General features: G+C 33.5%; 1 protein-coding gene across 4 annotated transcripts in view; it reads right to left on the reverse strand.

Annotated features, from left to right (window-relative positions):
- Ube3d (ubiquitin protein ligase E3D) overlaps positions 1-19587 on the reverse strand; it is a 144375-nt gene that overhangs the window by 106424 nt on the left and 18364 nt on the right. For all 4 annotated transcript variants that reach the window (XR_007347349.1, XM_015498974.2, XM_048802434.1 and 1 more), the window contains exons 4-7: positions 14992-15160; positions 8878-8947; positions 2333-2402; positions 502-610 (exon numbers count right to left, since the gene is read on the reverse strand). Coding sequence is in view for 3 of the 4 variants with exons in the window: in XM_015498974.2 (XP_015354460.1) it covers positions 502-610; positions 2333-2402; positions 8878-8947; positions 14992-15160 (418 nt within the window). In the remaining variant the exon portion in view is untranslated. The remainder of the gene's footprint in view (positions 1-501; positions 611-2332; positions 2403-8877; positions 8948-14991; positions 15161-19587) is intronic.

The following is a 19587-nucleotide window of genomic DNA, read 5'->3' on the forward strand; positions in this document are numbered from 1 at the left end:
GACCCTTGTGGTATACGTAAGGGATGAGTGCTAACCACAGAGCCTTTTCTCCCAAACTTGCCACTTTCTCAAACATCAAGATGTCAGAGGTAATTAAAAAATAACAGAAGCAATAAAACATATTTTAAAGTTAAGCGTATCAAATAGCCCAGTAAGGGGAAAAAAAGTATCAAATAGAAAGAAAAAGAAATACAGACAGAATGGTATTATACTGACCATTAAAAACAGAGTGAAAACACTTATTTTGTGTATGAGCTACTTAGGGGAAGGAATTAGGTTTTCTTTCCTTCTGTATCCCTAGAACCTAATACATGGAAGTACCCAATCATTTGTCATAAAGTTAAGGAAGGTTGACTTATGAATTAAGCTGATATTAAATATTCAATTCTTGATCACTTAACTTCTAGACCTATGAACTAAGAAAAAATAAAAACAAAAGAGAAATTTTCTGAGATCTTGGATTACTAGGCTACAAAAAAACTGGACAGAATGATTTCTTACCAAGATGTACACTTTGCCATCCTGATCTTGAATAGTGAATCTAAAAGTGCTTCTAGCAGAGGAGAGTTCTACCAGACACTGGGCAATAACACTCTGGACAAACTGAGACCTGTTTGAACAGAAATCAATTATTATCCAAAGTACAGTGACTCTCATAATAACTCTAGTAAGATAAGCCAAAATTACATATAGGGTACCTAAAAGGCAGAAACATCAGCATCCCCGACTTTTCTATCCACTGCCCCTTCCCTCACAATCTGTGGTAATGTGGATTTTAGTGTATTTATGTTTGCTCCATTCTTCTTAAAATCTATTCTCCAATTAGTAATACAGTTGCCACCCAAAGCTACCGATTCCTCTCTATTGAATAAAAAAATACCATGTTAGTGATAGTAGATATTCCATTGATGATATACACATTAAATAGTGGATAGCTAGGTTACAAAAGAATGTGAGAAATTTCCTTCCAAACATTGTATAATCTGCATTTTCTTTTTTCATTTAGATCTCCTTAAAGTGACAGCTCTATGGTTCAGAAAATATTTATAGAATGATAAAATACAAGTTTATGTTCAGGTTGCCATAATTTTTGGATATCATAGATATACTAAAGACTGTCTATGGTTAACTTTTGTTTGCAAACTGGAAAAGATTAAAAGAAAAGAAAAATTAATAGATTTAGAGGCTGAAGATCTTTTATTTTGAAACACAGAAATAATTTGAAACGGATCTATGTTTCAAATTTTAAATAGGTCAAATGAAAACCAGAAATAATTTTTCAAAAACCCATTGATGCCGGTGTGTAGCACAGGCTTGTAATCTCAGCAATTTGGGGCTGAGACAGGAGTATTGCAAGTTCAAAGCCAACCTCAGCAATTTAGCAAGGCTCTAAGCAACTTAGTGAGACCCTGTCTCATAATAAAAAATAAAAAGGAGGGCTGGGGTTGTGGCTCAGTGGTAGAGCACTTGCCTAGCACATGCGAGGCCCTGGGTTCGATCCTCAGCACCACATAAAAAAATAAATAAATAAAGATATTGTGTACAACTAAAAAAATAAAATATTAAAAAATAAAAAATAAATAAAAAGGATTTGCAGGTAAATGGATGGAGTCAGAGAAGATAATGCTAAGTGAAGTTAGGCAATCCCAAAAAACCAAATGCCAAATGTTTTCTGTGATATAAGGAGGCTGATTCATAGTGGGATAGGGAGGGGGAGCATGGGAGGAATAGAGGAACTCTAGATAAGGCAGAGGGGTTGGAGGGAAAGGAAGGGACAATGGGGTTATTAATGATGGTGGAATGTAATGATCATCATTATCCAAAGTACAGGTATAAAGACACGAGTTGGTGTGAATATACTTTGTATACAATCAGAGATATGAAAAATAGTGCTCTATATGTGTAATAAAAATTGTAATGCATTCCACTGTCACATATAAATAAAAAAAATAAAAAAGGTTGGAGATTTCATTCTGTGATAAAGCACCCCTGAGTTCAATGTCCAGTACCTAAAACAAACAAATAAAAATCAAAAAAACAAGAAAAAGATTGATGATTATGTTATAAAATTCTGAATCTCTGGCACATAGAAAGAAGCACAAAAAACTTTCAGAATTAGAAGATTTATATGAACATATTTACATACACCATATAAGCAAAACATAAAGAAATAAAACCTCAAATTGTTTATATGTGTAGTTGGGCTAAAGTATTTCAAAACTTTTCTCTAAAGCATTTCCCCTTTCCAAATTAAAAAAATTATGAATAAAAATAAATTCTTAATCAATTATACCTACAAAATTACGTAATAAATTTAATTTGCTATTTGTACCTTGGTATGATAGGAAAACTTCTCTCAGATGGTTGAATAATTATCTCTGTCATATAAAACTTAGTGGTTTCTAGAAACAAAAAAAAAAAAAAAAAGAAAGAAAGTTAAGAATCTTCCCAATATATTAATATTTTTATTGTGGGTGTGTTGGTCCCAAATTATGACATTCCAAACTAAATATTCAATTATGACCATTCAGTAAACATTTTTCCAAAATGATTTTGTATCAATAGAAAAAAACACTGATAACTACAAGAAGATATTTCTGAGATCAAACAGCACAGTGTCTGTTTAGAATGTCATGCTCAAATGTGAATCTGTAGCAGCAAAACAGTTTACACATACAAAAGGTTATAAAAATTAGTCACATCACAGTTTTAGCCTATTTACATAAAAATTAGGCATTGGATTTCCTCATTTCTACTGAATAGCCACAAATCTGAAAGGCAGTGAAAAAGGCTTTTCAGTTGTAGAATCCAAAAGCCCATGCACAGATGCTATAATCCTGATACCAGTATTTACCCAGAATGTCAGTGACTCTATCCGTGTACCGTTCTCAACAAAGCTGTTTATCTGATTACTTAGTTTATGTAAACAGTAGGCCAGATATTCAATAACCATTTTGGGTTGCTTTAGAAAATCCATTAAAAATGTTTTATTAAAAAGGGACATCCAAATCAAAACAAGTATATTTTAGCATCAAACTGTTTTAAATGATAAGGTGTAGTAACAGATGGGCTTATAAGAAATGGATATGCTATCATAACTAAAGATGATAGATTTCTTAGAAGCAAAAGGCCTAAACTTTTGTATATATATTTGACACCATAATTAAATACTTAAGAATTATTTTAGCTGGGTGTGATGGCAAACACCTGTAATCTCAGCAATGGGGAGGCTGGAGGATCACAAGTTCAAGGGCAGCCTCAGCAATTTAGCAAGATCCTTAGCAACTTAGCACAACTTTGTCTCAAAAAAAAGAATAAAAAAATCTGGGGATGTAGCTCAGTGGTAAAGCACCCCCCTGGTTCATCTGTTCAATCCCTAGTACCAAAAAAAAAGTATCTTAAAGAAATATCAATAAAATATGTAAAAATTTATCTATAAAGATGATCATAATAATATTAGTAGAAAAATGCTGAAAACAAATTAAAATGTCTAAAAGTTAAGGATGAATTAAATAATTGTATATTTGGCAACAGAATTACATGCATGTTTTAAATAGGCCAAATTAAATAATTAATGACTTTAATAAGTCAAGTTATTCCTAGTAATTTTTTTAAGAAGTTCCAATTGCTCAATATAACAAAAGGGCAAAAAAATTTAAAATGCTTTACTTATTATTATATATATAAATCCCAGTTACTATTGTTGTTGTTCTATACAGTTAATATTCATTTCATGTTGTTCTATACAGTTAATATTCATTTCATGATTTCTTACCAATCTTTCTTGAATTATCTGGGGTCATTTTCTTCTACCTGCCTACAGGTAGAATTTTTCTTACCAAGAAGTCACTAGTGGTAAATTATCCTAGTTTTTGTCTTTCAGAAAACATATTTATCTTTGCCTTCTTTGTTGAAGGATACTTTCACTTGATATAAAGTCCTAGGGTTAACGGTTATTGCTTTGTGCACATTGACAATATCATTCCACTGTCTTCGAATTTCCATTACTGGTGCTTGTTTGAAGGTTATCTGTCATTTTTCTTTGGTTGCTTTTAAGATTTTCTCTTGGCTTTTCATTCTCCAGTATTACTGGGATGTATCTAGGTATAGATTTCTTTTCATTTCTTACTTGGGCCTCACTGAATTGGAATTCATTGTGCCTCTTGAATCTGTAGATTGTTGTTTACTTTTACAAAATTCTCAACTGTTCAAATATTGCCTGTATTTCACTCTTTTCCTCTGTCTGGAAGGTAGATTTTCATCCATCTTCTGTCCATTAATTCTTTCCAAGTTGTACCTGCTTTGCTATTAAACCAGTCTCTGAATTTTTAATATCAATTATAATACAGCATGTTTTTAGAAATTCCACTGTGGCTCCTCTTCAAAGATACATACTGTTATTGTTTGCTTTTTCATTGCACTGTCTTTAAATATGTCTTTTACATTGTTAATTATACTAAGCAGTATTCTTTTATATTTTGCTTATGATCATTCCAGTAAAAGCTTATTTCCATTGTCTGATATATTTGTTAGTTCTTACTGATAGAAGTCTAGCTAACTTGTGTCCATATTTATCTCTGGTTATATGTTGAACACTGTACTTGAAAAATTATTTGTGAGAATAACACTATTTTTTCCAATGAAAGTGTTTCCCTCCAGAAGTGATATGCATTTGATTTTGCCAGGTACCTGCTATTCTGTCAGAACACACTGAATTCAAGATTTGAAATTCCCTAAAAACCCCAGGAATTGATACCTATTTATAATTCTACAGGACTGTTCCCCTTCTAACTCACTTCACTGTGAGGGGATGGTCTTTAGAATCTCATGTTTTTGTAGAGACAATCACCCATTAAATTTCCCATCTTGTGTAGTCTTTCATTTCTGTCCTTCCTTCTCAAAGCAATCAAAACAAAAGTTCTAATTATAGAAAACAGGCAAACTGCAGAAAAATGTGACTTTGTGTGTACCTTTTTTGAATCTGCTTTTGTGGTAATTTATCCTTATATTTTCCACTTCTCCTGCTCTTTTTTCCTTCTTGAGTATTCTAGTTACCATCTGGTACCTTTTGCTTCAGCCTGAAGAATTTCCTTTAAGGTCTGTTTGTAACACATTATTTCACATGTTTTATCCAGGCTCATCTTTATTTTTTAAAGACACTTTTGCTGGATACAATATGGTTGGCTGACAGTCTTCTTTTGGTGGGAGGGGTACCAGGGATTGAACTCAGGGCACTTGACCCCTGAGCCACATGCCAGACCTTATTTTTAAAAAATATTGTATTAGGGACAGGGTCTCACTGAGTTGCTTAGCACCTTAGCATTGTTGAGGCTGCCTTTGAACTCTTGATCCTCCTGCCTCAGCTTCCAAAACCTCTGGGATTACAGGCATGCATCATTACACCCAGCCAGTTGACAGTCTTTTTACCTTAGCACTTTGCATATTTATTTTGATGTTTTTTGGAGACCATGATTTTTAGGAGACGTCCACCTTAATTGTATCATGAAATCCCTATTTATGATGTTTTGTTTTGCTCCTGTCAAATTTCAAGATTCTCTCTTCCTCATTAATTATCAGAAGTTTCGCAGCTTGGGGTTCACCGAAATTCTTAGATCCCAGAGTTAATATTTTTCACCAGATTTGCCAAGATTTAAGCCAGTTTTTTCTGTAATTATTTTTCTGACCCTTTCTTTTTCTCCTTACCTTCTGAGAGTCCACTTATACACTTGTTGTAACACTTGATATTGTCCCACAGATCTAAGGTTCTATTCAGAATTTTTCCTTTGGACTGGTTAATGAGTATTAATCTACAAGTTCAATAATTTTTTTATCTTCTGTTGTCTCAAATCTGTGGTTTAGATCATCTAGTGAATTGTAGTTTCAGTTATTACACATTTCAATTTTAAAATTACCAATTTGCTTTTTCTTTGAAGTTTCCAACTTGTTGATATTTGCTATTTGTTCATTCAAGGACTTTTCTCTTTTAATTCCTTACCATATTTATATAGCTACTTCAACATATTATTCTGCTAAATACAACATTTGTATTTACTCAGTCTATGCAATCCTTTTTTGTTCCTTCAGTATGAATCACTTTCCTATTTCTTTGCATATATCATAATTTGTAGACAGAAGCAAGAAAATGTATGTAATATGTTGTAGCAGCTCTGAATTTTGTTTTGTTCTTCTGAGGATTGTTGGTTTAATGGTTTAGTGATCAATTAACTGGCCTGAACTTACTGTGAAATATGTTCCCCCTGCCCCACAGTTTGTAGCTGCCAATGTCACTGCTAAGTTTTATTTTGTTTAGTCTGGCTCTCTAGAGTATCCACTGCCACTAAGGTGTCTCAGAAAAAAGTGCTTTCTGTTGCTCAGGTTGTTTGTGGATTAAGGAATGCAATCAAAGGCACAGCAAATTCACAGGTCTAAGTTTTCAATTCTTATTGAAAATACACGCAATAAATACTTCCTGGCATCTATTGTATGCAGAGTTCAGTAGTCAGCCAGACTTGTATGAAGAAGTTATTGTATTGGCCCTTCTATCACCTTTTTTTTTTTGTATTTTTTTATTGGTTATTCAAAACATTACAAAACTCTTGACATATCATATTTCATACATTTGATTCCAAAATATCCCCCCCTTAAATTTCTACTTTCTCTGTCACCTACCCTGAATTGAACTCAACACCTGTAAACAATACATTTGTAGGATTTCTCTGCCCAAGTTCTGGAGGCAAGAGACAGCAAGGCCTACTCTGTGGGCAAAAAGATCACAAACTTGCCATTCTTTCCCAATGCAGTAGTACTTTTTCATGACTAAACACTTCTCAAATTGTTGTTTCACTTCGTTCATTTTCCAGTGCCATAATATTGATATTTAATAATTTGTTTAACTTGTTCAGTTTGTGCTTGCTTTTTGTGGTACAGATTTGTCCATCCTCTTACCACCACCATTTTGGGAAGTGTAATTCTATTGATTTTGAGTTGATGTGGATGTAGTTCTATTAAACCACCCCATATACACACACTCATATATTCTGATATTCTGATATACTTATGAATTACATCATAATGTATGGTTAAATGAATACCCAGTATTTACATTATTATGACCAGAAATGATATCCTGGCAAGTTTTCCTTTCTTATTCTACCTTGTATTTTTACTGTAGTAAATAATTTTCATTTGTTTAGTTTTCCAAGCAACTTTAGGTAATTCTTCCCATATAATGAAATGGTTTGTCTCAATAATATCAACATTACTTTGTTACATGCGGAAAATTTTATTTATGATGGGAAAAGTCTTTATTACAATCCTCTCTCTCTCCTCACTTCAATCAGGCTGTTTTTCTGTGGTACAGCTATACATCTCAAGGCCTTTCTTACCTTGTTCCTCTATATTGGATAGCCTATTTCCCCAAACTCATGTCATCCCTTTCTAGGTTGAATCCCTCATTTTTTCCCCCATAGGAATGATAGATTTCTAAGGAAAATATACCTTTTAAGTCTGTTTTGAAACCTTATTATTTCCAAAATATATAATAAAATAAAATAAATAAATAAAATTAAAAAGATAATAAATAAATAATCTTCACATCTGACTGATGATTTGATTTTGTAGAGAATTCCAGGGTGAACTTTTTCCCCCTCAAATTAGGAAGACATTGCTTGATTGTCTTCTAACTTTCAGCTCTACTTTTAAAAACTTCCATGCTTTCCTAATTCCTAATATATTATACACTAACTGCTTTTCCCCTTCTGGAAACTTCATCCTTATTGTTGTAAAGTTTCTCAGTGATATTATTTCCCTTTTCTCCCTCCACTACTAGGGCACTCCATGATCCTTGTAGTTGAGGAACCGCCAAGCATGCTCCTAAATAATTTGCTTCTATGTCCTATTTATATTACTATCATTTCCTCTCCATTTCTCTTCGTCTTTGTATACATACATCTTTGTATTCCTAAACTGTCGTTTTAACTGGCCCTCAGGGAGGAAAGAAAAGAATTTAAAAATCAATTCATCTTATTGAAAAACCTTAAATTGGAAACCTTAAGTTTTCTAAGGAGTTTCTTGTGGGGCTTGTTTTCATTCTCCAAAAATGACTTTGAGGATAGCATCCTTTTCTGCTCACTTTGAACAAGTAATTACTTAAAAGACTCTGATGATTTAAACAAACAAAATATAGCACCATCTGCTTTCCTTTAAGTACAATAGCTTCACTTACATTATATCTTCTAATTATATTAAAAGTGATTATTCCTCACCTGCAAAGCTAACACAGCATGTTGTAGCTCTCTACACATTTTAAACCATATCTTTAAACAGCATTTTAATTATCAGGATTTTCATTATTATATTTAAAGTAGTATAACATAGAGTTTACATAAAATATAATTAACACCATTGGGAAAAAAGAATAAGGAACAAAGTATAAAACTCAGAATGTGGTTTCTTCAATTTCAATATGTCCTCTCCCACCTCCAGCCCCAAAATACAGCCTTGAGGCAGATGGCAGCCAAGAAAAGTAACTTCTCCAACTCTTCTAACTGTCAGGTTGTACTGAGGAGAGGGATCCAATTTCTTTAAGATAGATCCAAGTACAAACTTTGTACTATTGCTTTATACTACAAATAAGATAAGAAACATTGAAAATGACCCAACTTCTCAATGCTTAAAAGTCAATACAATATGCACATAAAATATACAAACTTCTATACATATTGGATGATATGTTAATTGTTTTCTATTTTAAAAAGCACCAATTCTATAAAATATATTATTATCCATGTATCTTTTCTATGTATTTTTTATAAAATCTCCTTCTGGCTTTTAAAAAAGAAGGCAATCATTTTGGCTTCTTGTTTATGAAATTCTTACCTGATGACATGATCTCTCCCAACATTACCTTGCAACGCTTACAAATTACTTTGGTATTTGCTTTTGGTTCCTGTAGAACAAAAAAATGTCATTTAAATGTCATTCAGCTTTCCTTAAAAGGAATATATAATTTTAACATAGTCCCCAGAGTATACATTGAACTTTACATTTTATGCTGCCCTCTACTAAATACTGGGAATGCATTTAGCTTGTGTGCATAATTCACATGCACAGAGATAATTTCCTTTTTCTGCCTTAAGATAGAATGCACACATTGGCTTTTTCAAACCTAGCCACTTCTTGATAATCCAAATGTTGCCAATAATCTGAACAAGAAGAACTTTACATTTCTAAAAACTATTTCCAAATAGCCATAATTTGAAATGGGCAGATGGTGGGCAACAAAGGCAGAGAGAGTTAATGACTTGCCCCCACTCATGTGTATAGAATACAGAAGAATCAGAATTTGAACTCATATTGTTTTGACTCCTAATCGAGTGTAATTTATGTGTAAGTAACCTATAATTTATAGCCTCCCATAATTCAGAAGTTAAAATTATCTAACTTGTTCATAAAATTCTATTTTTTTTTCCATTTAAGATATGCACTATAAACAGAAGGATGAATAGTGTCATTGAGACAAATTCCTGGAGCATTCTTAGATTTCAAAACTTCTTAGACTTCAAAAATTCAAATTCATTATGTAGGATACATGTTAATTAGCTTGCATTCACCAAATTTGTAAACAAAGAATGCTTCCTTTCAAATACATAGTAATAGCTCTGTTAAAGCCATACAACATCCCTCCCACCCAGATATACTGCAACATGGCACACATCATGAAGAAATGGTCAAGGAAAAAGAACTCTGCAACTCTGGACATAAGGTCATCCCTTCTGGAAAACTGCAGAACAGTGTAGGGTGAAGTGAGAAGGGCAGTGGCTCTGTGATATGGAATAACATATGTATTAATTAATGGAATAAGTTAGTGGATCAGTATAAATTTGAGTACAAGTAATTTTCCTTGATATAAATGAATATTTCCTGACAAGTTGCATAAGATGCACATTTAAATTTAGTTCCATAGACAAGCTGCTAGTAACTGAGAGAGTTTATGCTTGAATCCAGATAAAAAGCTTATGCTTTTAAGCACTATGCTCAGTGTTTTCCAAACTACAGGTCATATGTCATTAGTGGGAATCAATTCATGGAATTAATTCCATGGGTTATAGCTTGTCTTTAAAAATACTGAATAGAAAGCATGACTGCTTCAAACATCAGGTAGGTATTACTTCAAGAAATTTTTACTTATAGTGTGTTTATATAGCGTACACATGCATGTGTGTGTATGTGTGCGTGTGTGTGTGTGCATGAATGTATATATGATCAGACATTGATGTAAAAATATATCTCTTACTTTAGTTAAAAATCAAATAGTCAAAAGCAATTGTACAACTTATACTGGGGTCCATATGTCTGACTCACTCTTTTACCCAGCCTCAAATCCATGTTATAGTGAAAATCCATAAATACTCCCCAGCTCTTTTCCATATCAATGATTCCTGAGATGAATCCTTTCATATGCTGAAGAAATCTACGATAATATAAAAACATATCCTATTTTTCCCCGGTCTAGCCACAGGATTTGCACAGATTCTCTGGTCTTTCTCTAAAAGTCTCTGCTGAGGAAACAAGCAAATATGAACTCTTTAAATCAGCTCACACCTGGCTCAAACATTTATCAAGGTACACCAGGTGGGGCCCAGGGACAGTACCATCCCTGGCCAGGACACTGATAACCTTGCATCCAGCACATTGCACATAGCAGAAGCAGAGTCTGGCCAAGATGAGTGATGGGATAGTGTCATTGAGACAAATTCTGTCTGTTCTGAGGAACAGACAGAAACAAAGGAAGGTACCAGTTTGCTCAGTTCCAGGAAGAGAGCCCTGATAGCCAGTATGCTCAATTGTAAGGGTAGACCTTCTGGCAGTTTCATGTTTTTTACAATAAGATCTATCTATACAGTTCCAAAGAGGTGCTGAAAATAATTTTTAAAGGATGTTATTTTATACAGGTGGAATTTGACCATTTTCATTAAATCTTATCAAAAAATGTAAGCATTTTACTAAAACCTAATATCAGGTATTGGTACAGCAAAGTTTGTGAAGAAAGAATTTTTCTATTCAAAGCAGAAAACTGTCAGGTGCTTTATTATGCAGTTCATCTATAATTGTTTTCACATAATATTTCTCATTGTCTTTCAAGTGAGTAGGCAAAGTGTTTTATTCTTTGGGTGTTTGTTTTTAAAATAAGATTCTACCCTAATCAGACATGAGTGATCAGAATCTTAAAATCTGATCAACAACTAGCTGGGTGTGGTGGTGCATGCCTGAAATCCTTATAATCCCAGTGATTTGGAAGGCTGAAGCAGGACGATTGCAAGTCTGAGGCCAGCCTTCATAATTTAGAAAGATCCTATCTCAAAATAAAATAAAAAGGGTTGGGGGTGTGGCTTAGTAGTAGAGAGCCTCTGTATTTAATATATAGTACCACACATAAGCAAAAAAAAAAAAAAATCTGATCAATAACAAGCAAATTAGCTCAAACAACCAAATTAATGGATCTTCATTCAAATAAACCTATAGTAAAAGATGCTTTTGCAGAGAACAGAGTATTAGGGATTTAACTCAGGGGAACTTGATCACCGAGCCACATCCCCAGCCCTATTTTGTATTTAATTTAGAGACAAGGTCTCACTGAGCTGCTCAGCGCCTTGGTGTTGTCGAGTATGGCTTTGAATTCAAGATCCTCCTGCCTCAGCCTTCAGAGCTGCTAGGATTACAGGCATATGCTACCATGCCCAGCATAAAAGATACTCTTAAGGCAATTAAGAAATTTTGTCAGGGCCTGATATTCTATCATTTATTATTATTAGGTGTGATAATGACAGTAAGGTTTTGTAAAAAAAAAAAATCTGTATTTTTAGACATACATTCTGAAACATAACACTGGATTTTGCTTTAAAAACACTTTAGCAAAACAAAAAAACCCCACTTTTTAAATCAAGACAATTGGCATATTGAAGGTCATAATATTATTCTTTTTATCCTTGTGAATGTTTACAAACTTCACCTGTTAGGGTCTGTAAACAAGTCAGGATGGGGCCTGGCAAATGTTACAGTCTGTAAACAAGTCTGGATGGCGCCTGGCATTTTGCCAGAGGGAGTGGTTTGTGAAGTAATGCCAGCGAGCCATTAAGTGTGGAGATTCCTTATTGGTTGACTGCTGTATCTAGTTTATGTTAATTAAGATAAGCTATGTGGAATGTATATATACCGCTCCTGTCCTACAATAAATGGCTCCCACTCCTGCTGTATCAATGTATACAAGTTCCTCGTCGCCCCCCCCCCCAGTTATTTTGCTGCGTCATTCACCAACATATTTTTTCTAAGAAAACAAAAGATTCACTTATGAATTTAATAAAACAAATTACCCAAACCAATAAATTATTATTCAGTACCCCAAGAATGAATAAAAAGATAAAGTTGTTGGTCATACTTATCAGTAATAGTATAATCAAAGTTCAATGCTGATTTTATTTTTTTTATTAAACAGAATGAAGTTATAAGTCTGGCTATACTTTTTTTTTTTTTTTTTTTTTTGAGATGGCCTCTTACTATGTTGCCCAATCTGGCCTTGAACTCTTGAACTCCTGGACTTAAGTGATCCTCTTGCTTCAGCCTCCCTTATGCCTGGGACTACAGATAGGAGTGAGCTACCACATACTGGCTATACTGGCTCATATTTTCAAAGTTTTAAATAATATGAATTTTATAAATGGTGGAGATGCCATCTTTGTCCTCCTATTCCAACAGACAAAACTGATAGTATGTTGGTACATGGGAAAAATGTACAAGAGATGACAACCAAACTGCAGGAATAGGGGAATCTTCAGCAGAAATTGTTTGAAAATAAGAAGCACATCCTGCCACAGCAGTGGAGGCACAAATAAGATTCTGTAAACTCTAAGAGAGTGCTGAAGGAACAAAATAATGTTGGGCTCTATGTGCTGTTTTTAAAATCAGATCTTTTTAATTAAGATTTTCTAGCATGTTAATTTTGTTTAAAGAGAATCTCTGCTTTGTAATGCATTTTTCTTGATCTACGCTTCAAGGAAATAATAAAGCAAGTTGAGTAATAAAACAGCCTAACAGTGTGGGAACTCTACAGAGCAAACCTCAAAGAAAGACATTGTTGGGGACTAATTAAATCAATATATCTGAGAGATGGCAGTGCTGCTCAGAGAGGTGGATTAGCCTCCTATCCTTGTTTTTATTTTCCTTTGTATTGTTTCAATTTCTAAGGACCCTTGATATTGTCTCGCCAAAAAAAATGTTTCCCAAGAGATACCATTAGGATGCTGTATCACCATGTGACATTTCAAACCCCTGCTAGATGGCTAGACTGGGTGATATGAGAAATAGGTTTTCAATAGCACAGAGCAGCCTTGTTCCCAGAGGAGCCTTGAGAGCACTGTTTAAGCAGTCTCTCTAAATTTATGTTACTATTTTGGTCACAGGCACACTCTTTCAACTGCTACAATATGCAATTAAAGAGAAACTTCCATCCAGACCAACTTGAAAACAATCTTGTCAACTGCAGCTTGTTATGATAGTAATTTCCCATACTGTCCTTGATAACAAAACCTGTAGTGTCTAAATATGAAGAATCTTCTTTCAATTTATAAGATAGCTGTTTACAATGAAGAGAAATACTTGTAAGTGCATCACATAACTGACGAGAATGTAAATGTGAAGAACATATCTCAGCACAGAATAAAGAGTATCTAAAAAGGGAAACATGCCTTCTCTTATTTAATCTTTCTCCACTCTTTTTCCATTCACCCCTTCTAAATATTTTTAAGATGTAGAGTTTATTCATAAAAATGAAAAACATGTAAAATAAGTAAGTATATTTAGAGTAAAACATAAATTTAATAGAATCATCTTAAATGTAAGTATAACATACTAACTTCATACCATTTATCTCTTAAAACTACAGAATGTTAAAGTGCTTCAATTTAAAGCAAACCATATTTACATAAAGGGATTTCTTTTTGTGATGAGACATGAGGCATTTAATAACTTATAACTGACAACAACTTAATCTGGATATTTGACAAATTTCCTTCAAAATAGTTCTATAAACTAATTTATAATGTGAGAGTTGTTGTCTGAGTGTTATATGTTTCCTGTAGCAGGTCAGTTCTGATTACAAAAATTAAATGAGGCAGTGAAATTTAAAATACAATGTGTTTGTTCTTACTAGTAATCAGGTGTTGAAATGAAGATTCTCTAGCAATGGTTTTCTTTACTTTTTAAATCATATCTGTATTGACTGGCTATTGGGGAATGATTCCTCACAAGGGCCAAGTCAATGCTACTGATTTTCTTTTAAAATAAAGTAAACCACTCATTTTCTGCAATGAGAGGAAACTGTCTTCTTCCTAATGCAAATTATTTAGCAAGGGCCATTCTGATGTCATGCTGTTAAGCACCAACTTAAACACTACAGCATAAGCCTGATTTCCATTCCCCAGCTCTTTCATTTTCCTCTTTTTCCTTGATGGAATCTGCTTTTATAACATCAGCAGAAGTCTAGACTATGGGCAGACTCAGTAAAATCCCTGAATCTAATTGTATGGTACATATCCTGGTACACTTCTAATTTAAATCAGACTATTGAGATTAAAATGCACACAGATTATGAAATATTATCCAAAACAAGAAAGTAAGGCATTTGGTTTATAAAATGGTAATATTCCTAAATCTGCATGAAGAAGCTCTCTTTTCCAGCTCCTCCAACCCATGTGTGTGCTTTTGCATAAGACTCTTCTTAAATCAATAGAGCAGAGCTAGAGGACAGAGGCAGTTGAAAATAATGGATTTGAGCCTTTAGAAAGGTTTCTTTAACAGGCTTTGAATTAAGAGAAGATTGGGGAAATGGGTATCTAAGCAAATCTCTAAGTTAGCATGACTGTGAAAAGATATTTTACCAATTTAAAATGATTACAGAAAAAAGCACATCTCAACTGGGAATGGTTCAGGTCTTACCTGCCTCAAATCATTTCTTATATTCACCAAGAAGAAAGAATCTCCAATAAAACAGTCATTCTCTCTTGGGTGAAGTGGCTTATTAGCAAAGGGGTCAGGATGACAACACCACTCTCCAATGAGAGCTCCCCAGTTCTCACTCGGCAGTGGGAGAATCCTGAGAAGCTTCCTGGTGGAAAGAGGAAAAACAATTTTTCACAGCACAAAATGGAACTAACATTTTCTTAATTAAATCAGCATGAAAGATGAAAGAAACTCATTAGCCACATGCTTGCAATGTCAATTTCCCCCCAATTATAAAAGTAATATATACTCACTCTAGGATGATTTTGAAAATGCAAAGAGGTATAAAGAAAACAAAATTCATCCTTTTCTCACTACCCAAAGATAAGTAACTACTTTTTAACATGATGTGTATTTCTTCACCACCCTTTCAAGAGATACATTTGTGTATATACATATGTTGTCTGGGATCAGAGAATACATACAAACTGTATCTTGCTTTTGTTTTATTTAGTTATACTATGATTCATAATGATTATAATATTCTATTCTATAGGTTTGTCAAAACTTTATAGATCATTCCCTTGCTGTTGGATATGTAAGATTTGAGTTCTTTATTATCAATAACCCTGTAATGAATCAGTACATGTCTGATTATTCCTTGGGGAAAAAAATCTTATCAGTGGAAGACTATAAGCACAAATGATATGCGTATTTTTAAGCTTAATACCCATTTATTGACTTCCTTTTCAGAAAGTTTGTACCAATTTATAATCCTTTCACTTATCCTCTTCTTATTTGAATCATTTTTTTCTGTCTTTGCACAAGTAAAAATATTTTCAATACTGCTTTATTGACAACTCTTAAATTACTGGTGAGACTGAACTAGTTTTTATATTGACTGGCCACTGTATTTCTCCTGTGAATTGCAATCAGAGTACTTTCCAATTGAAGCAATAGTATGTTCTTATTGATTTTTAAAATATATTCTACTATTTTATTATCCCTTTGTCTATCATTTGTTATAAATATCTTTTCAGTATTACTGTCTTTTAATTTGGTTTATATGTCTTAAGTTTTAAATCACCTAACATTTTCTTCTGTGATTTCTTCTATTACTCTAATAAATTTTTTTCTGAAATAATTTTAGATTAATAAAAAAATTACAAAGATGGTACAGATACTTCCCATATATACTGTACCCATCTTTCTCTAATGTCAATATTTTATATAACCATGATAGATATGTCAGAACTACAGACTTTAATCTGGATTACACCAGTTTTTCCACTAATCTGTGACAGTTTCTCAATCTTCATTTTTCAAGATCTTGATATATTTCAATAGTACTTGTCAGGCATTCTATAAAATATCTTTCCATGTGAATTTGCTTGATCTTGTCTTATGATTACAGTGGAATAATAGGTTTGTAGAAAGAATTCCACAAAGGTGAGGTATCCTTCTTATTATATTATATCACAGGGTATATTATATCAACATGACTTTCATTGATGATATTAATCTTAATCATCTGGTTCAGGGGTTATCTGCAGTTTCTTCCCCTAGTAAAACATTAGTAAATTAATGTATAGTTAGAAGTTTCAAGTTAAAATATTTGAGCTGTGATTGTGTATTTGCGATTTAAATTAAATTTATATATATGTATGTGTGTATATATATATGTGTATGTATATATATATATATTTTTTTTTTTTTTTAAATAATTCCCTTATGTTAACCTTCTCTTTTGTCTCCCAATCAACTGTAAGTATCACAAAAGGGCAATTCAACTTAAGAGAGGGAAGACATTTCACTTATAACTTTAGAGGACAGAGGCAAAAACAAGAAAGGCTGATTTTAGTTTAAAGTAAGGAAGAACTTTCCCTTTCAAATTAGGATATGCTGCATCATTGGCATCCTTCAAGCTGCTGGGCATATGGAGGATACTGAGAAGTGATTCTTTCAACATGCATTTCCTTGAGTATACTGTGAATCAGTCATTCAAATACATCCAGCCCTTTTTCTTAAGGTACTCACATTCCAATAGGAAATACAGACCTATAAGCAAATAACAAAGCCACATGCAAAACGTGCTTATAACAGAGTGATGGGACTCCAAACTCTTGGGGGTGGGGAGGGGTTGTATAGATTACTTTGAAAATTTGATGAAAGCATTAGCCCCTTTCCTCAAACATACATTTTCACATGTACACATAACCCGCATTTGATGTAGGGCATTCAGGATACCCAAAACCAATCCTTGAATTCAGGGCAATTTGCACAAAGTGCTAGGAAAGTAGACTTATATGAGCTTTAGAAAAGAGATAACATCTGAGCTGGCCTTTAAAGGATATATAGAAGTTCTACAGACAGTGGAAGAAATATACAGCATCATGGAAGAAAAGATATGAAGGCAGACACTGCATCTTTTTACATTACCACTATATTTTTACCTCCCAAAACATTTCCTTAAATATTTGTTGATGGAATGAACTAGCATATTTTGATAATTATAATGTGTGAGACCTCTGGCTGGGTCTACTGCATACTGGGATGAAAGGGTTAACAAAGTCTTCCCTTTGCTGCTTGAGAATCTGATCTTTGGTTTAACCACCTAGTTCTGTTACCCTGGAAACCAGGTAAGATCCTAGGCATCAAATATATTGCTAGGCAACACAGCTTACAGTAAAAATGATCCTTGATTGGTAAATTGCATCTGGACTGGGAAGAATTTGTGAAAGTGCTATGAAGATCTAATAAGAACGCCATGCTTTGAGCTTCCCTGAATGCATTCTCTTGTGGAACCCTAGAAACTAGCCAAAGAGTTCTTATAGACTTTGTCTGCCAGGGCAGCAACTACACTTGCCTGATGTGATCATGTGATTTGTACCTAAAACTGTGTCTCGTAGGCAGGCAAGAGTCCTCAGATTCTTGTATGTGAGCTGTCACTTGTATGAACTGCTGCATAGCCTTTACTGAGAAGTTTTCTTGATACTGCCCTGTTGGCAAACTGGGAAAAAATGTGTCCTGTGGTAGTTTTGTTAGTCTGCATGTTTACACACAGCATTGTACATTTAATGCTCACGATTCTGTGACAGAAGAATTACCATTCCCTTACAGGGAAGAATAGTGAGGCTCAGATTGTTAAATAATCTTCACAAGTTCACAGAATCAGAGGTGATGACTGATGCCAGGATCTTAACCCAGGTCTTCCTGGCTCCAAAATTAAACTCTTTCCCTTAGAATATATTGCCTCTGCTAGCAATGCAGAATAGCAATAGAGGAAACTGGGGAGGTGGGATGGCGGTGGACTATTTGAGGAGCCATATACCATGCCAATGGGTAGAACTCCGTATTATAGACACATGGGAAGCAGTATAGTATTTTGGGAAGGGAAGTGACAGGTCAGAGTGTGATTTTTGCCAAGAAGCAAGAAGGCAAATAACTTGCCTGTTAAGAGTAAATGTTTGAATAGGATCCTGGATCTTCTCCATCATTAAAACTCTCTGGGGCTGTGGCTGGGGCTCAGTGGTAGAGTGCTCACTTTGCAACTGTGAGGCCCTGGGTTTGATACTCAGCACCACATAAAAATAAATAAATAAATTAAAGGTATTGTGTCCAACTACAACTAAAATAATAATAATAATAATAATAATAATAATAATAATAATAATAACAACAACAACCTCTCTGTCTCCTGACATTCTTCTTGTAGGGCCAATAAACAGACCTTCAAAAATTCCATATGTGATCAAAGAAATGAAAATGCTTTTATAGAGATTTGGGAGATTCAATGCACATTAACAGAAAATATGGGATTTCAAACTTAACTTGACCCCATATCACACTGAATAAAAGTCATAATGCATCCTTTAACCATCTACGTAAGACATTGGGAGCAAGAAAGTGCCTAATTTCCAAGTCATTGCAATGATAAAAGAATCTTTATAACAGAAAGAAATTTTTCTGATGTTTTGAAAAAAGCCATAAAACCTTAAAGAACAAAAGGTGTATTTTAATCACAACTCTACTGAAAGTATATCTATCCAAAACCCTGAAAAATGTACTTTGATATGATCTACTTCCTGAGAGAACCTTCAAAATAAAATAGATACCATTTTTTTTTTCAAGGTAGTTTAGGTAAAAAAACATCTGGAGCTAAGAAAAAAAGTGAAATGATTTCTTAATTTTTTTCTGAGCTTAAGATCAACAACATATGTTCATAATAAAATAAAATTTGCTAGTTATTTTAATGCATCATCAGCATATTCTTTTAGAAAATAACTTATGCAATTTTAATAAATTCTACTAATTAATGATGTTTTACTTGATACTTAAGCATATATATATATATATAATGTCCTGTACCTTTAAAATCAGTCATTAGTTAGTGATCATAACAATAGTAGTAACAGGGCTTTTAGAGATGGATTAAAACCAAGTGAACATTAAGGGTCTTAAGAATAACATCAAGACTGGTTTGTGGCTCAGTGGTAGAGTGCTTGTCTAGCATCTGGGTTCAATTCTCAGCACCACATACAAATAAATGAATAAAATAAAGGTCCATCAACAACTAAAAATATATATATAAAA

Source organism: Marmota marmota, unplaced genomic scaffold, assembly GCF_001458135.2.
Source record: "Marmota marmota marmota unplaced genomic scaffold, marMar, whole genome shotgun sequence".
Classification (NCBI taxonomy): domain Eukaryota; kingdom Metazoa; phylum Chordata; class Mammalia; order Rodentia; family Sciuridae; genus Marmota; species Marmota marmota.